We start from the raw sequence: 15788 nt of genomic DNA on the forward strand, positions 1-15788 counted from the left end.
GAGGCAAAGTTTTCTCAGGAAGTTGGGAGTGAATTAAGTGTGCTGCTCATGGTATGTATATACTCATCACACCTTCACATCTAATAAAATTGCTTGGCAGGATTTGGTGTCATTTCTAAGACCTGCAAATCCTGTTTGACAAGAGGTCAAACTTAAAGTATTTTGTACTAAACATGAGAAGTGCAACATTTATTTCAAAGCACTTTCTTAAAATTACCGTATATTCCATCTCTAGCCTAAGACTCAACATATGGCTGCTTTAGAATGCTCCAATGTTAGTGGAGTTGCTTTTTTCGTATCCCTTTGGGATCAGGGTTGTTGGGTTTTTTTGTGGCAGGGAATCTACACTGTAGAGATTTCAGTTGCAAATACCTAGAAATTAAATAAATAAGTATGTGCAGAACTTTTCTAATTAAACTGGAAAAATAAAGCATTATATACTATTGAATAAAATTCCTTTTGCTTTTATTTGGTATATCTGCTGCAAATGGGTAATTTAAGTTAGTATACCTTAACACTTCTTTAAAAAGGTTTTCTTTTGTGTAACAAGTAGTACAAGAGGAAGTAGGATCTCTGTGCAATTTTATCTTGCCTTTTTGATATATAGCCATTAATAATAACTATTTCTCTTGTTTCCATAGGCAGTGTTGTGGGTAATTTAGGACATTCATTTTTCAGTCAGAGTTTTCTCGGCAGTAAGGAGCATGGTGGCTTCTTGTATGTTACACCTGTGTATCAGTCGCTGCAGGACTTGGTGCTCCCCACTCCACCATATTTATTTGGAATTCTTATCCAGAAATGGGAGACTCCTTGGGCCAAAGTATTTCCCATCCGACTGATGTTGAGACTTGGAGCTGAATACAGGTGTAAGTCCTATTACTCTTCAGTGTCCCGTTAGATCCCAGCCTTGGTTTCAGAGTGTAATATATACATATTTTACCGTTTTGTTGCTGGTAATCACATTGCCTTGGATTCAAACTTTTTGCTTTGTGAGCAAAGGGAGTCTTCTGTTCATGGAGCAAAAGGTTAGGGTCCAAGCTACCGTTGTAAGGACATTACTAAATGTGATTCTGTTGGCCAAATTAACCTACATTAAAGTAGTTTCTTGTGCACTTAATGCACAGTAGGTTATGTTATATGGGAACAGTGGGAACAGTGTCTGAAGTGGGTTTAAAATGGCTTTCTGTGCGATGGAGGGCTCTGTGGCTCCCTACCAGACATGGGAGCTTGGAGTAACTGGCGGAGTCATGGTTTTCAGAGTTGTATTCAGTGGTTCTTTTGTGTGTGCACCACTTTCATAAGTAACTGAAACCTAGGCAAACTTGAAAATTAAAAATGGTTACAAAAACCTAGTACTGAATATAAGCTGTTAAGATCTCCACAACAATCATTTGTTTAAGTCAGTTGGGGTTAGTGTTAGATCACACACAGTGACTTCTTGTGCTCCCATTTTGGCTCTGTAGTGTACAAATAAAAATATGGAAAGTGTTGCTAGAAAGGCAGAGCATCTTTCCTTGGCACATGTCTGTGCTCCAAGTAGAAATCTGAAGGCCCATCCTATTATTCTATTCTTACAATTGTCCTTGACCAGACAGGCACCAACATAGGTGGAATGATTTCTCCCTTGCATGTGACTATATGTGGACCACTGGCAAAGAACCACAATGAGGGAGAACTCTGGGTTGGATCAAGACTTGATGCTTTGCAAAAAAGGGCTCATTCTATTTGCAGAGGGGACCGTGGTTTTTGTTGTGCAAATGGAACTTCTTCCTGTGCAAGTGGAACTTCTCTGAGCATGTCTGCATACAAGCTATGGTGTTATTTTGATCTTCCTACTGTTGATATTTTTCTAAATTTGATTTTCTAGCAACCAAATGCAAGGTTTTTCGAGTGAACCTCTCCATAGATATGTTTGAATCTGAGATCTTTTTTCTTACTTTCTTAGTGTACCCGTGCCCACTTTTCAGTGTCAGATTTCGTAAGCCATTGTTTGGAGAGACTGGACACACAATTATGAATCTTCTTGCAGTAAGTGATGGTTACAAGATTATTTTGTAAATAGAAAAATTTATGTGTTCTGTTCACTCACCTAATTTATATGCACTGTTATTCTGAAAATATAATAATGTGTAGATTTCTTAAATCTAGATATGATGGAGTAGAATTTATTTATTTCTTTATTTAGTAAACAAATTTATATACAGTTTTCAAGCAAAAAATTATTCTCAAAGTGTTTTACAAACTACATACTAAAACGTAAACAAAAAAATATAATTTAAAACTGGCTAAAACATCCATATGATTTCAAAAGATAATTTAAAAGACATCACAAAAACAAGTATTTCTGAGCATAACAAAAATACCATAGAACACCACAATACCAATTTTACAGCTCAGATTATAATTAGTCCCTAAAGACTATTAACCCTTATCCCTAAAAGGATAAGTCTTTAAAGGAGGTGGGGATGAGGTTTGCTCTCAATATCATGCAGAATCTAATACACAGTTTTATGCAACAAATATCTATTTTTAATCAAGAGAACATTAAAGGTCCTTTTTTAAAAACATCTCTGAACTGGACCATCATATAGCTGTAGGCACACTACTGTTAAAAAAAACCACCTAAGCATTTCATCTGTACATTTACACCAAGGAACCCCAGTTTAGTGTCCTGTAATTTTTTTTGTATGCTAGAGAAAGAGCACAGCTGCGCTCTAAGACAGAAATAATACCTTGGAGTGGTGCTGATGCCCCATAGCATTTAAGGAGCTTAAACAGGCACCTGTTCTAAATGTGAAGTGTGTTATTGGACACCAGGAAGGAATATAGCAGAGGTGGATGAGTGGGTGGGAATGGGAGATTATCAGGTGCTCCTTTCCTCCTCTTGTTCATCCAAAGGCAATTTCTATTTTCTCACAGCTAAACGTACCCAGCTTACTCTGATACACATTGCATCTCATGAAACTCATTGGTACAATATCAGTTCTTTCTACTTAGTGTTGTTTTCAGAGCCCCTACTGATGGGTTAGGTTGCTCCTGAAACAAAATGTATTTTGCAATATTTTAAACAAAATAATGAGTAAAGAATACTGCTTATTGCGAATGGATTTAGTATTTTTATTGTAATTTTTCAAAGTTGACCCATAGTTCTTGCGCTGCTGAAACTCAAATGCCAGCAGCAATTGTGATTTTCATTGTTCTGTGCACTGATAGGACTTCAGAAATTACCAGTATACATTGCCAGTTGTCCAAGGCTTAGTGGTTGATATGGAAGTGAGGAAAACCAGCATCAAAATTCCCAGCAACAGATACAATGAGGTATGTAGTGTGAATAAATATGTAACACACATGTCCAAGAAGCATCACAGTGATTCTTCTATTGATCAAATATTGAACGAACTAGGAGTTACTTGAGGGGTGAATACAACTGGATCTGTGAGATCGGGTTTCAAATTCTTGCTCAGCAAGGAACTGAGGGAGCAGCTTTGGTTAAGCCACGATATCTCTTTACCTTGTCTCCCATCTGAAAAATTATGAATAATGACGTACCTTAATATCTCATGTTGATATGGCAGATCAGGCGTAAACTGTCTTGCATGTTCTTCTCCTCCAAAATGTTGTATGCCATAAATGATATATTTCTTTTGGAGGACTAAAATTTTAATTCAGTGATTGTTAAATGTTTATTTTTTCCCCAAAGAGCCAAGAAACAGCATTGCAAATAGTTTAATTTGGCCCTATTCCTGGGATGGGCACTCCACAGCCATTGGCCTGATTTTATGTGATCGTTGGCAAGCATCACCTCAGACCCTTGGCAAGACTGAAGTGCCCCCCATGGAAAAGAGAGAGAGAGACTACCTTTGGCTCTGGCCTTGGCCACTGCTGAGTTTAGCCCCGCCCCCCTCCCAGTTATCCCTGAAAGGAGTTCTTTGACAGAAAAAAAAAGTTTGCCTCCATCTGCCCTGTACAGATGTCATTTTTCTTCAGGGTTTGCACCTGTGGAGACAGTTCTCATATTTCTTGGGTGGTGGTCTCATATTATGTGGTAATGGCAAATGTTTTGGTTGCAGATGATGAAAGCCATGAACAAGTCCAATGAGCATGTTCTAGCAGGTGGGGCATGCTTCAATGACAGGGCAGACTCTCATCTTGTGTGTGTGCAGAATGATGATGGGAACTATCAGACACAGGCCATCAGTATTCATAATCAACCGCGGAAAGGTGAGAGTTGCTGACAATGTATTCACACCCCCCCCCATAAACAGTCTGCTGTTTGCATTGTTTTCTGTTCATTGTTTTTTGCTTGTAAGCCCTTTTAATTTTATAAGTGCATGATGAGCAAAGAGCCCTAGTGCCTGAAGGCAGTTATGGCCTGAATGAGAGCCACTAAACTGAGACTGAATCTTGATAAGACAAAGGCACTGTTGGTGATGGTTCACAGGTGAGAATTGGGTATATGGCCTATTCTGAACGAAGCTGCCACCCTTCCCGAAGCAACAGATTCATAAGCTGAGGGTGCTTCTAGAAGCTCACGAGGCTTGAATGGCAAGAGGTGCCTCAGCCCAGCTTCTGCTGGTTCGTCACCAGGGCAGCCTAGCTGTATGGCCTGGTAACCTCACACTTAGACTACTGCAGTGTGCTCTATATGGGCCTGCCCTTGGAGATGCAGTTGGTGAAGAATGTGGCTGCAAAAGTCTTGACAGGTTCATATGTAAGTGATCTTTGACACTGGCTGCCTGGGCCCAATTTAAGGTGCTGGATTTGGTGTACAAAGCCATATACAGCTTGGGACCTAAGTACTTAAAGGAACAACTATCCCATTATATGCTGACGTTATTCTTTAAGATATGTGAGGGATGTCCTGTTTGCAGTTGCATGAACAACTGCAGTTGGTTGTATGCTAACAGTGAGCAGGGCCTTAATGGCACACTGGGTGGGGAATTCCTTCCCATAGGAGATACAGTTGTTGCTCTCATAAACAGTTTTTCCTCTCATTAATAGTTTTATGTTAAGAGATTTTTTTCATTCAGGCCTATGGAGATGTTTGATTTAAAGAAGTTGCTTCTCTGCTGCTGGATTACTATTTTGCAGTCTCCATGGTTTTAATGTCATAGCTGTAATTTTGAACCTTAATAAAAGGTGTTATACCGCCCTGAGAAATTATGGGTTATAATTAATTTTAATATTAGTATTAATATTAATTGGAGCACTTTGTGCAAACACATTGAATACTATGCAGCTTTTCACTGCTTGTTTCCATTTGCCTCTCCATTTTAAAAGTCCATTTTTCATCTTTCTTACGCTACACACCATGGTGGGATTCATCAGCTATACTGTGATTTGAGATCCTGGATTCTTTGTACTATCACAGCTTCTGAACTCAGGAGATAAAGGGAAACGCGAATGCTTTCAGTCTCTTCTCCACGTGTGTGGAGGAGGAATGGTATACATAGCTGGGATAGCTCAGTCAGTAGAGCATGAGACTCTTAATCTTGGGGTTGTGGGTTCGAGCTGCACTTTGGGCAAAAGATTCCTGCATTTCAGGGGGTTGGACCCTCACGGTCCCTTCCAACTCTACAATTCTGTGATTTATTGACAGTGTGAAGCTTTTTTGTGGCTTGATCTTCTCCTGCTAAACAATGCTTTAGTGTTGCATCTGAAACAGGCCAATTAATTTGCTTTCTGAACCTTTCTCAGCCAGTAATGATTAGCATTTATTCAGCTGAACTTTACATTCTAGGTATATATGAATGCAGCACTCACAAATGAATTGTCTTTTCATCACTATAGGAGATCCCCTTTGCAGAGATACATACTCCTAGTTCACAATTGTGATGTTTACTTGATCTGGTGCTAAAGTCTAGTAATGATCATCCTGTCACCACTTACGTTAACAGATGGGTGGTAGATTCTGTACCAGCTTCCAAACAGCCTTTGAAGGCAGCTCCATGTAAACATCCTTGCAATAATCCGATTTATGAAGCTTGAAAGCTTTTGTTCCAGCTGCTTAAACCAGATGCAGCCGATACTGAGCATGGGGGTCTACTGTCACTTGCTCCTGAAGTCCTAAGAATACCCACAGATCTCCTTTTTGAAGGAGAGCAAATAACCATTTAAGCTTTTTGACTGGCCAGTTGTATGAAATACGTTTTCTGGAGGGAATTCTATATAAGACTGTGAGTAATCTTGAACACTGCAACCGGCTGAGCTCCCGTTGCTCGGTCCCTGCTCCTGCCAACCTAGCAGTTCGAAAGCCTGTCAAAGTGCAAGTAGATAAATAGGTACCTCTCTGGTGGGAAGGTACCAGAAGCAGCTTAGTCATGCTGGCCACATGACCCGGAAGCTGTCTTGGCCTATAGAGCGAGATGAGCATGCAAACCCAGATGAGCATGCAAACCTAACGGTCAGGGGTACCTTTACCTTTAATCTTGAACTGGCTGAAAGATGCTGGAAGTAAAATCGCCTTTCACCCACAGCTAGTTGGATTCTGGGCATTGCACTGATTCTGCCTCTGGCTGATTTAAAAAAAAAAGTTCTATGAATTGCTCACATTATAAAATATCAGAGTGGTGCACAGAGAACTTGTATTCTATTTCCTTGCCATTATCTAATGCTTAAATTTTAGTAAGTAAAGAGGTTTTCATGAAGACAGCACACACCTCTTCATTCTTCAAGGAAAGTCCCCTTGCAGAACCTGTTTGGAACTACTCATTACTCAGGGCTGTGCTGAAGTAGTAATTTTCCCAGGACATCAAATTTTAAAGCTGTAGGATTACTTTTAGTGATTAGGTGGAAAATGTGGGTTTCTTTTTAATACTTGGACTTGCTAAAGTATTTTACTTGGCTTAGAAAACGCTATTGGAAGGAGCTTTCCTCCATCATTGAATATTGGTAGTTGCATACATTTGTTTTACATGGGCTTTGTTTGGATTATTGGCTGCTTTGTTGCTGATCTAATTCTGAAACCTGGCTCTTATATACAGTGTCTTAATTTTAGAATTACTAACACATTACCTTATTTTTTTACATTTTAATATAATTATATTTCTCATGATTTTATCTTACATTGTTTTTAACTCCACATGTAATACTTAATATATTTTATTGTGTTTTATGTGTTTTCTTTTTATCTTCTCTACTGGTCATTGACTTAAACAAACAAACAAACAATATGAATCTTATTCACGTCTCCCATTTGTTGCAGTGACTGGAGCTAGCTTCTTTGTGTTCAGTGGAGCTCTAAAGTCTTCTTCAGGCTATCTGGCAAAGTCCAGCATTGTAGAAGGTAAGTTTTGAGTCACCTTTCACCATGTACACTAGTTTCTTCTTGGTTAAATGTAACAGTGCTTCGGTGGTAGTTAGCACTTACCCTTGTTTACAAAACGTATTGCTATTTTTAAACTAAGTATTGGGTTCTTAGAATCTTAGACCAAGAGACAAGCTTAAATAAACAAGAAAGAGGATGTACTGACGCCTGTGCTTATACTATCAGACGGTGGTAGAAAACTGAATGTGGATAATGTGATTTTATTTTTTTTAAGGAGTGAAAATGTCTGTGAGGATTTTAACACTAGAACAGGCATACAGATTATAGATAAGTAGTAGTTATGAAAAAGGCTCTTTTAAAGTTAATTTGTACTCCTGCTGTCAATACCAATTATATTGTGTATATATAATTTCTGTAAACTGCTTTTTTTATGAAATGGCAATATAGAAGTAATTTAAAACAAATAAATAATGAAATAAACACCTGATGTTTCAGTTTAGGCTAATTTTGTATAATGTGCTGCACAATGTAGCACACAGAGTACATCCTGGAATGTTTTCTTTTGGAGGGTGTGTGTGTTGGAGATTGCGATTGTGCTGTCCTATCCAGGCTTTGATTCCATTTTTATACCAAGGCCTAATCCATATAATTTTATGCCTTGATTTTTGTAGTGTATGGATTGTGCGGGCTGCACTGTCTACATATAAACCCCTAGGCAAATCTGAAATCCAGGGCTCAGTATTCCACCCACCTCCTATTAGCAAGTGTATGTTCAAAAGTTTGGTTTAGGACTTGGATGTTTGCAGCATGAATCCACCGTACATTTGTTCTCTGGTTAAGAATACAGCTGTGGGCTGTTGTCCTGATTATGTCTTGTCCTACCTAGATGGAGTCATGGTCCAGATAACGGCTGAAAATATGGACTCCCTAAGGCAGGCTCTGAGGGAGATGAAAGACTTCACTATTGCCTGTGGTAAAGTGGATGCTGAAGAGCCTCAAGAACATGTGCACATTCAGTGGGTGGATGATGACAAAAACTTCAACAAGGGGTAAATATAGGAGTCTTTTCTTGATATTAAATAAGCTTGTTTGGTTTTATATGCTTTCTTGGTAAGGAAAAGATGGCACATTCATCTACCTGTTTGCATGGAGTGCATGTTCATATTCCAGGAGGTGATATTCTTAAGGGGTATGAACTAGCACCTTCAAAATAATTAGCAGAGGGTATTAGCTGATCTGACTCCCCAGAGGTGTTTTTTATTTTAAAAAAGCCTGCTGCTAAGGCCAATTGTCTCACGAATTAATTTATCATATGTATATCTTGCTCTACAACATCACCTGAACACTTATTGAAGGTTAATGGTATAGGAACCAAGCTACCCATTACAACCTGCATGAGAGATTAAAGTATGTACTACATGAGTATCTTTGGTGTTTGAAATTTGTGTATGCACCATCTTTTGAGATGAATGCACAGGCATTGTGTCGACATACTGAGGGAAATCGCAGCAGCTGGTGCTTTCTGTCAGCATGTGTGCGAGTGTTCAAGGAGGAGACATATCCTTTGTTGTCTTAAAATAATTGCTGTAAAGAAATAGATAAGGTATGTTGAACCACTGACGTAAGATATGTGCACGGGATGTTAACAGCTCTAACTGCATTTTATGCTTCCACATGTGGTGGCAATTACTTTTCAGTTGCAGGGGTTAACACACTGTTTGTTGTGTTAACTGTGTTACAGTTATTATGCTTCCCTAGAATGTCTTCATGCTTTTCTGTGTAATGCAGTAGTAGAATGTGCTACATCCCCCCACTGCAGGGACATTACTTCAAAGAGGCATTTATTCAGGATGCTGCCGTTGTAGTAGTATTCCAGATGACTTCCTGGGGTGTTCTGTGGTTTCACACAGACAATTATTTTTGTAGGTTGATGGGAGCAGCTTCCTGTTTACCTTTACAGTGGCATTAATCTTGCTTCAGTAGCTTGATGATTACCAAAACGAAAAAGGGAAGAGCTTTGCTACCGTGTGAAAAAGACTTCTGCATTAAAACAAACACTAAATGTTTACACTAAATAGTGGGGAACCTTAGGTCTGGGGGCAGAATATAGCCCTCCAGACCCCTTGTATCATCCTCCCACCCCATCCTCCCTGCTCCATGTATTCTTTGAGTGTTTTTGTCTGGCTTGAATGTGTCCTTGAATTGTTATCTCTTTCGTTTGCCTGCATTGAGAGATGTTGAGGGGAAAGGGTGTAGAAACCTTTCACATTTGTGCAGTAAGTTACATTCCAGTTGCTCCTAAAGGTAAGACTCATCTCCTGCCCCACCCACCACTGACACGCCTCTCACGAGAAAATGCAGTTGTCTGGTTGGAAAAAGTTCTGTGCCCTCGCAGCCATACATTGTCCAAAGTGTTGAAATGTGGTATTTGTATGGGGACAAAGACAGCTTTGAACTGTGTTTTTATTTTTAAAAGGTTTCATAAGCATTCAAATGGTTATCTATTTACTGTATAGAGATGGGACCTTAGAAGTAATTTAGTCCAACTCCCTGATTAATACAAAAGGGCAATGGCAGCATCCCTGCCAGTACACCATTTAGCTCTGCTTCAGTACCATACACATGCTTTGCAACTGTACCAATCATATTTCTGGCTTTGGCTTTTCTGTGGTACAACTGGAAACACCGTTAACATGTGCAAAATTGATTTGACCAGTAATGGTGGTAACAAAAAAGGTGTATACAGAAGGCTCTCTCATACTACTTTGTGTGTCTGCACACAGTCCGTTTAACTGCTTGTGGTGTTATATTGCAATTTCCCCAATGTATATGAAATTGTCTTGATTGAAGGGACTTAATTTTTCTGCATAGTCTTCTGATCTGGGTCTGTATTCTTAAATTCTGCTAACAAAAGTTTCTTACTTCCTCCTTTCTAGTGTTGTAAGTCCCATTGATGGAAAATCAATGGAGTCTATCACAAGCGTGAAAATATTCCATGGCTCAGAGTATAAAGCAAATGGGAAGGTCATTAGGTGGACAGAGGTGAGGAAGCAAAATTGTTTTTGTATGTTAATGCAGAAGTATTGCTTGATTTGGGGTGGGGGGGGGTGGGAAGCCATGTTATCCCTCACCAAATACTCTGGTTGAATGCAAATGTGTTCTTTTAGATAGCCCAGGCTGAGACTCATTGTGTGGGGTCTACTATACAGGTCCTTGAACATAGCCTTGGGACTTAGCTCTGAAGGATATAGTACACTACTGTATAGAAGGCATCCTAGAAAAGACTCTTGATACATTTATTGGCAGTCCACCTACCCTAATTATTCTGGCTATTTCTTTCATACTGATGCGATTAGCAGAAACCTGAGGCTGAGTTTTTATTTGTTAAAATGTGACAAACTTCTAGATCTGATTATCAAGGAGATCTTAAATACTCCGCAGAGATAAAAATTCCCAATGATATAAGGAAATCTGCCCACCACCATGTCCTACTGGAAAATGCCCAAACGTTTCATCATTGGTTTGGTGCCCTTCTAGGTTTAACTACTTTCCCTCAATGGCCAAAATCCCTGCCATTAATTAGAGTAGAAAGCTTGCCCTCGTCACAGTGATCATGAGTTACAAGAATAGTATGTTATGGTACAGAAATTTAGAGACTGGAAAAATTATGTTTTCTTCAGGTTTTCTTTCTGGAAAATGATGACCAACACAATGGCCTAAGTGACCCTGCTGACCACAGCAGGCTGACTGAGAATGTGGCCAAGGCTTTCTGCCTGGCCTTGTGCCCTCACCTGAAGCTTTTGAAGGAAGACGGGATGACCAAGCTGGGTTTACGTGTTACGCTTGATGCTGATCAAGTAAGTGAACACATCTTGTGGGGAAAATTCTCTCCACATCTTTGGCATTGGAAATTAAATAAGCTGGGACCTATTTTGGGGGTGGGGGAGATATGCTTTCTAACAGAATTGCTGCGACCCTGATGTGAAAACATGCAGATTGAGGTTACTGTACTATTCATTTCTTGAAAATGATTCTTCTTCTTCACAAGCTCTTCCTGGACCTCACTTCCCTTTTTTGAACTGGAAAGGACCTCCTTTTGCACTTGTTTTTCTGTCTGTTGTATTTCAGAAAGCTGAAAAAAGCCTCTTTTAAACTTCTGAGGGTGATTATTTGAAAAGCTCCAAGTTGGAGCCTATTTCATGTAATCTTGAAGGCTTGCTTCAAGATCACAGGGTGGGTCTGCTTACCTGCATTCTTCCATGGATAAAATTTTATTAGCCGAGAACCTCTTCCGTCATGCTAAGGGATTGCTTTAGTCTCTAGTTTCAAAAGAAAATAATATTTTCTCTTTACTTACTTTTTAGGTTGGCTACCAGGCTGGGAGCAATGGGCAGCCACTGCCTGCTCAGTACATGAATGACCTGGACAGTGCCTTAGTTCCAGTGATTCATGGAGGGGCATGCCAGCTGAGTGAGGGCCCAGTCATAATGGAGCTTATTTTTTATATTCTGGAAAACATCTCATAAGGATTTCATTTTCTGTTCAGACCTGTTCCAGCAGCAGCTGTATCTGAATCATTTGCACTTTAAAACTGGAAAAATTAAGCTTTTGTTAACACTATTATGAGGGGGTGGGTGCGTGATTGAGAACAGTTGTTCCATAATTCTGAATCGTCTATGCATTTGTCAACAAACAGGATCAGGGCAGCTTCTATACTACAAAATGGCTATGCTATCTTTGCAGCTAATACACTTCTGTTACAGATTAGAAAAAAACAATGGTCATGTTTTAAGACAATTGCAGTCATGTATTCAATGCTCAAACGGGTGCAGAGATCACTGGGGAGTAAATAAAAGGAAAGGAAATGTAAACATTTCTGATGTTTGTAGATGAACTTATTATGAAGACCTCCATTCTGACCTCACTATACTGCCGCTTATGGTTAATTTCTCTAGACATTGAAATTATCGTTTACATTATCTTGACCAGATTATTGGTTGAAGTACCTCCAAGACATGTCGGAATATTCTATAGAGATGTACAGAGAAAGAAAGCAGCATGACTGAGGGTACCTTCTACGTCTGTCCCAAGCAAAGCAGAATCTCTCTAGAAGCTGTATGTAAATTACGCTTGCAGTTTTGTGTGTATAAATAGGATAGTTTAACTTTATTTTTCTTTATTTGTGATAAAACTGTTCCCTAAGCCTGATGACATAGCAAAAATCTGCCCTCGTAAGTTTTGAGAGAGCCTGTCACAGGCATGAGAATTGTTAGGCTTAAAAAAAATAAGTTACCATGGAAATTTGTTCTTTTTGTAGTTTGGCCCTGGGTTTTTTTTTTAGGTAACTTTTTATTTTCCCATTTGGTGTACATTTATCCCCACCATTAAGCCTGCACTTATCTAACACTTTATAGTAGCAGCACTCTGTAAAGCTAGCCTGTGAAAACTGTAATAGTTTGGCTGCTGTTGCATGTTTTGCTTTCACTTCAGGCTGAGAAGTTTGCACTCTGTCTCACCTAAGACGGCACTTATGAGAAGAACGGCTTGAGCCCTTTCACTGCAGCGTACAAAGCTGGCAATGAGAGTAAGCAAAAGAACACGAGCACGTTCCTATTAAATCCAATTTCCATCCCTGAGCAACTGATAGCCCTGTGGAAAGAGCTGTGTCCACATAAGAGAGAAAGCAAACCTAAGCTTTAACAAGACACAGGCTGCTGTTATTCAAGGCTGACCACCCCCCTCCATGGGTAAGGAGGACAGTCTGGCCTTTTAAAGAGCAATCTAAAATTGGAGCAGCATGGGCAAAATGGTGAGCATTCAAGGGTAAGGAGGGGACAGCAGTTGCTCCAAGCCTGTCAAGAAATTATTTTTTAAAAGCAAACATATAGCAGTGAGAGCTGTAATAGTTAACTTTCCTCTGTGGGTAGGAAATCATAGTTGAGCAAGGTGCTACTGCTTGCCTAAGATTAGTAATAACAAAAAAAGCCCTCCTCGTACAACCTATGTAAACTGCAACTAGAACATAAGGAAGTCAAAGCATTAGAACTAGACCCCAAATTAAATGGCTGGAGAAGTTAACCCCACCTGAATACAAACACTTCTACTGAATTTATTAATGGTGGGCCATATGCTATGAAGACAGTTAAATTCTTAGCCCATGCTGAACCTGAAAAGAACTCAGGTGCTCCATATTCTGCCCTGGGAGACAGGGTGGGCATAAAGAGGCTCCTTTGCAGAAGAAGGGCCTTACATTTCCTGCTCTTTCTTTTCCTTGCATATAAAAAGTTGCTTTTAAATTTTACTTCCTTCTGTGACAACGTTCAATTTTACAGATGGAAGCTCAACTCTATTTAGATTTTACATGGCTGCAGTAGATTCCTACTTCAAGAGATGGCATTCCAATTTCACCACAGAAGTAGCTTTTTCAATGACTTTGTTTTGCTATTAAACTTACTGATAGAGGGAAAATACTGACTTTTCCTTCCTCCTTTCCCCCCTGCAGAAAATCATTTGTTTGGGTTATGTTTGTGCAAAATGCTATTGACTGACTGGTTTGCTTCAACCATAGCCTTTAAAATGACCTTAAAATTTACCATATTGTTAAGAAATGAGTACTTGTTTAAAGAGAAAAATGTACTTTTAAAATTCAGTTACACTGCAAAAGACTGCATATTATATTTTTATTTTCAACATGTAGTTTTGTATATTAAATTTATTAAAATTAAAAACTGAATATTGTATTGTCTCTATCCACTTAAGATAAACAAACTCTGCCTGATTGGCAGACTTAGTTCTATATTCAGGTACACACCTAGGTTTAACATTCTAGGAAACAGGCAACTCTTTCTTTTGTCAAATTACTGTTTCAACTTACACCCAAATGCTGTGCTTCTCAAAATCCTTAAGCAGTAAAAAGTTTAATTCTTCCTCTCCACTGAAAAAGAACACAAGAACATGGGCAGATTGAGGAAAACAGCTTAATAATAAATCAGCTACTAGCCATCTCAATATGGTATGGGCCTTTCCAAAAGGCTCGTGATAATGTTGCTTTAGAGCAAGGTTATGGGTAAACTTACAGAGAAAGGGGGGGGGGGGAATGCAGTGATGGCTTTAAAAAAAATTCATTCCAGGCAATGTCAAATGCATATTCATGCTGCTGTTAACAGTAATATGCTTAACCTAATGCTGTGTGCAAGAATAGAATTTATTCCAGGGCTAGGAAACACAATCTTATTTGCAAGTTTACATGATAAACTTCCATTGCTGCAGCCCATCTTAGTATATTGTCAGCCATTAAAACCAAACCTTTTTGCCCTCGCCTGCAAACATGCCCTTTGCATAAGACAGCAGCCCAATGGGTAACAGTCATGTAGTACTAACATTGCTACTTTCAGCAAGGTTTAAGGTAGGTCTATCTTTGTGGATCAGCACCTTCTTTCCCAGTAGTAGACTTACAAAGCTTACCAACTCATACTATATGATAGTTATGAAAATAAAGATGTTATGTTCAGTAGTGCATTCGTTGAACATCTTTGGTGCTTGCAGAAGCTCTATGTATAAAGTCCATTCTGCAGCTTTTAGCATTTCTGTATCTGTGGGTGACAAGAAAAAAAAAAAGGAATGTTGCTTTAGAGGAATAATGGAAGGATTAATGAAAGATGATCAAACATCCATGATAGAAGTACAGAGTCTTCCTAGTGTGCTCTCAAACATTAACTGAAGCCAAGTCCATTAAAACCACTCAAGTATAAAGTTTTAGAAATTTATAAGGGACCGTAACCCTTCTTTAAGGATTCCTTCTTGTGGCTACATTGTCCTTTTGTTGGATAGTGACTCATTTTAATTTTAAAGATGAATCGTTTGCTATCTTGCATATTTTTAAAAAGAAAACTGCTTCATGCATGTATCTATAGAATACATTCATTTGTGGTAATCAAAGCAAAATCTTGAGATTGCTCATGCCAGTTGCCATCCTAAAAGACAGATGTACATACCTTAGGTGGAACTAATGTTCAAGGACTAGCCAGTTTTCTGTAATTGTTTGAAGATCCTGCCCACTTAGTGGCTCCCTGAGTCTCACTTTTACTTCTAGTTTCCCTCCAGTAGGCTTCCTGCCATCCAAAACCTAGACACAGAAGCAACATGAGAAGTTTAATCACAAGAGACATAACCTGTAATTGGCTTTGAGCATTCAGTAGGGTTTTGGACTTCACTTGTGGCAGCTGTATGTATGGCAGGTGGGATCCAAAACAAAAAGTTCAGTGTGGATTGCTCAGTCATATTCTCTAGGATATGGAAAAAAAACCCTGTTAGTCAGCGTTTCCTGGCTGGTGAGCACATTTGGTCCTCATTGGGTTGGTTTTTTTTGCAAAGGGGATTGTCTCGTGCCCGTAGGTTTTTTTCACTACTATATTCCCCCCTACTTTTGCCAACCTTGGTGTTTCCCTGTAGCTGCTAGTACTTCTTCTTTGGTGGAGGTGGCAGGGGGTGGGGATGGCCTAGACCACCAACAGTGATTATG

The 15788-nt window shown here is 39.2% G+C and overlaps 2 protein-coding genes across 6 annotated transcripts in view; one reads left to right on the top strand and one right to left on the bottom strand.

The window, feature by feature from the left end:
• The window catches only part of ZFYVE9 (zinc finger FYVE-type containing 9), a 48820-nt gene extending 34820 nt beyond the window's left edge, over positions 1-14000 (top strand). For all 3 annotated transcript variants that reach the window (XM_081914610.1, XM_081914611.1, XM_081914609.1), the window contains 9 exons: positions 642-866; positions 1946-2028; positions 3214-3318; positions 4071-4221; positions 7205-7285; positions 8154-8316; positions 10204-10309; positions 10948-11124; positions 11632-14000. In XM_081914610.1, coding sequence (XP_081770736.1) covers positions 642-866; positions 1946-2028; positions 3214-3318; positions 4071-4221; positions 7205-7285; positions 8154-8316; positions 10204-10309; positions 10948-11124; positions 11632-11793 — 1253 coding nt within the window. In that variant the 3' untranslated portion in view covers positions 11794-14000. The remainder of the gene's footprint in view (positions 1-641; positions 867-1945; positions 2029-3213; positions 3319-4070; positions 4222-7204; positions 7286-8153; positions 8317-10203; positions 10310-10947; positions 11125-11631) is intronic.
• The window catches only part of CC2D1B (coiled-coil and C2 domain containing 1B), a 37290-nt gene continuing 35432 nt past the window's right edge, over positions 13931-15788 (bottom strand). For 2 of the 3 annotated variants that reach the window (XM_081914613.1, XM_081914614.1), the window contains exons 24-25: positions 15262-15392; positions 13931-14859 (exon numbers count right to left, since the gene is read on the bottom strand). In XM_081914613.1, coding sequence (XP_081770739.1) covers positions 15273-15392 — 120 coding nt within the window. In that variant the 3' untranslated portion in view covers positions 13931-14859; positions 15262-15272. The remainder of the gene's footprint in view (positions 14860-15261; positions 15393-15788) is intronic. The other variant, XR_014169260.1, reaches the window with a different exon arrangement.

The sequence above is a fragment of the Podarcis melisellensis genome (genome assembly GCF_964234715.1).
Source record: "Podarcis melisellensis genome assembly, chromosome: 6".
NCBI lineage: Eukaryota > Metazoa > Chordata > Lepidosauria > Squamata > Lacertidae > Podarcis > Podarcis melisellensis.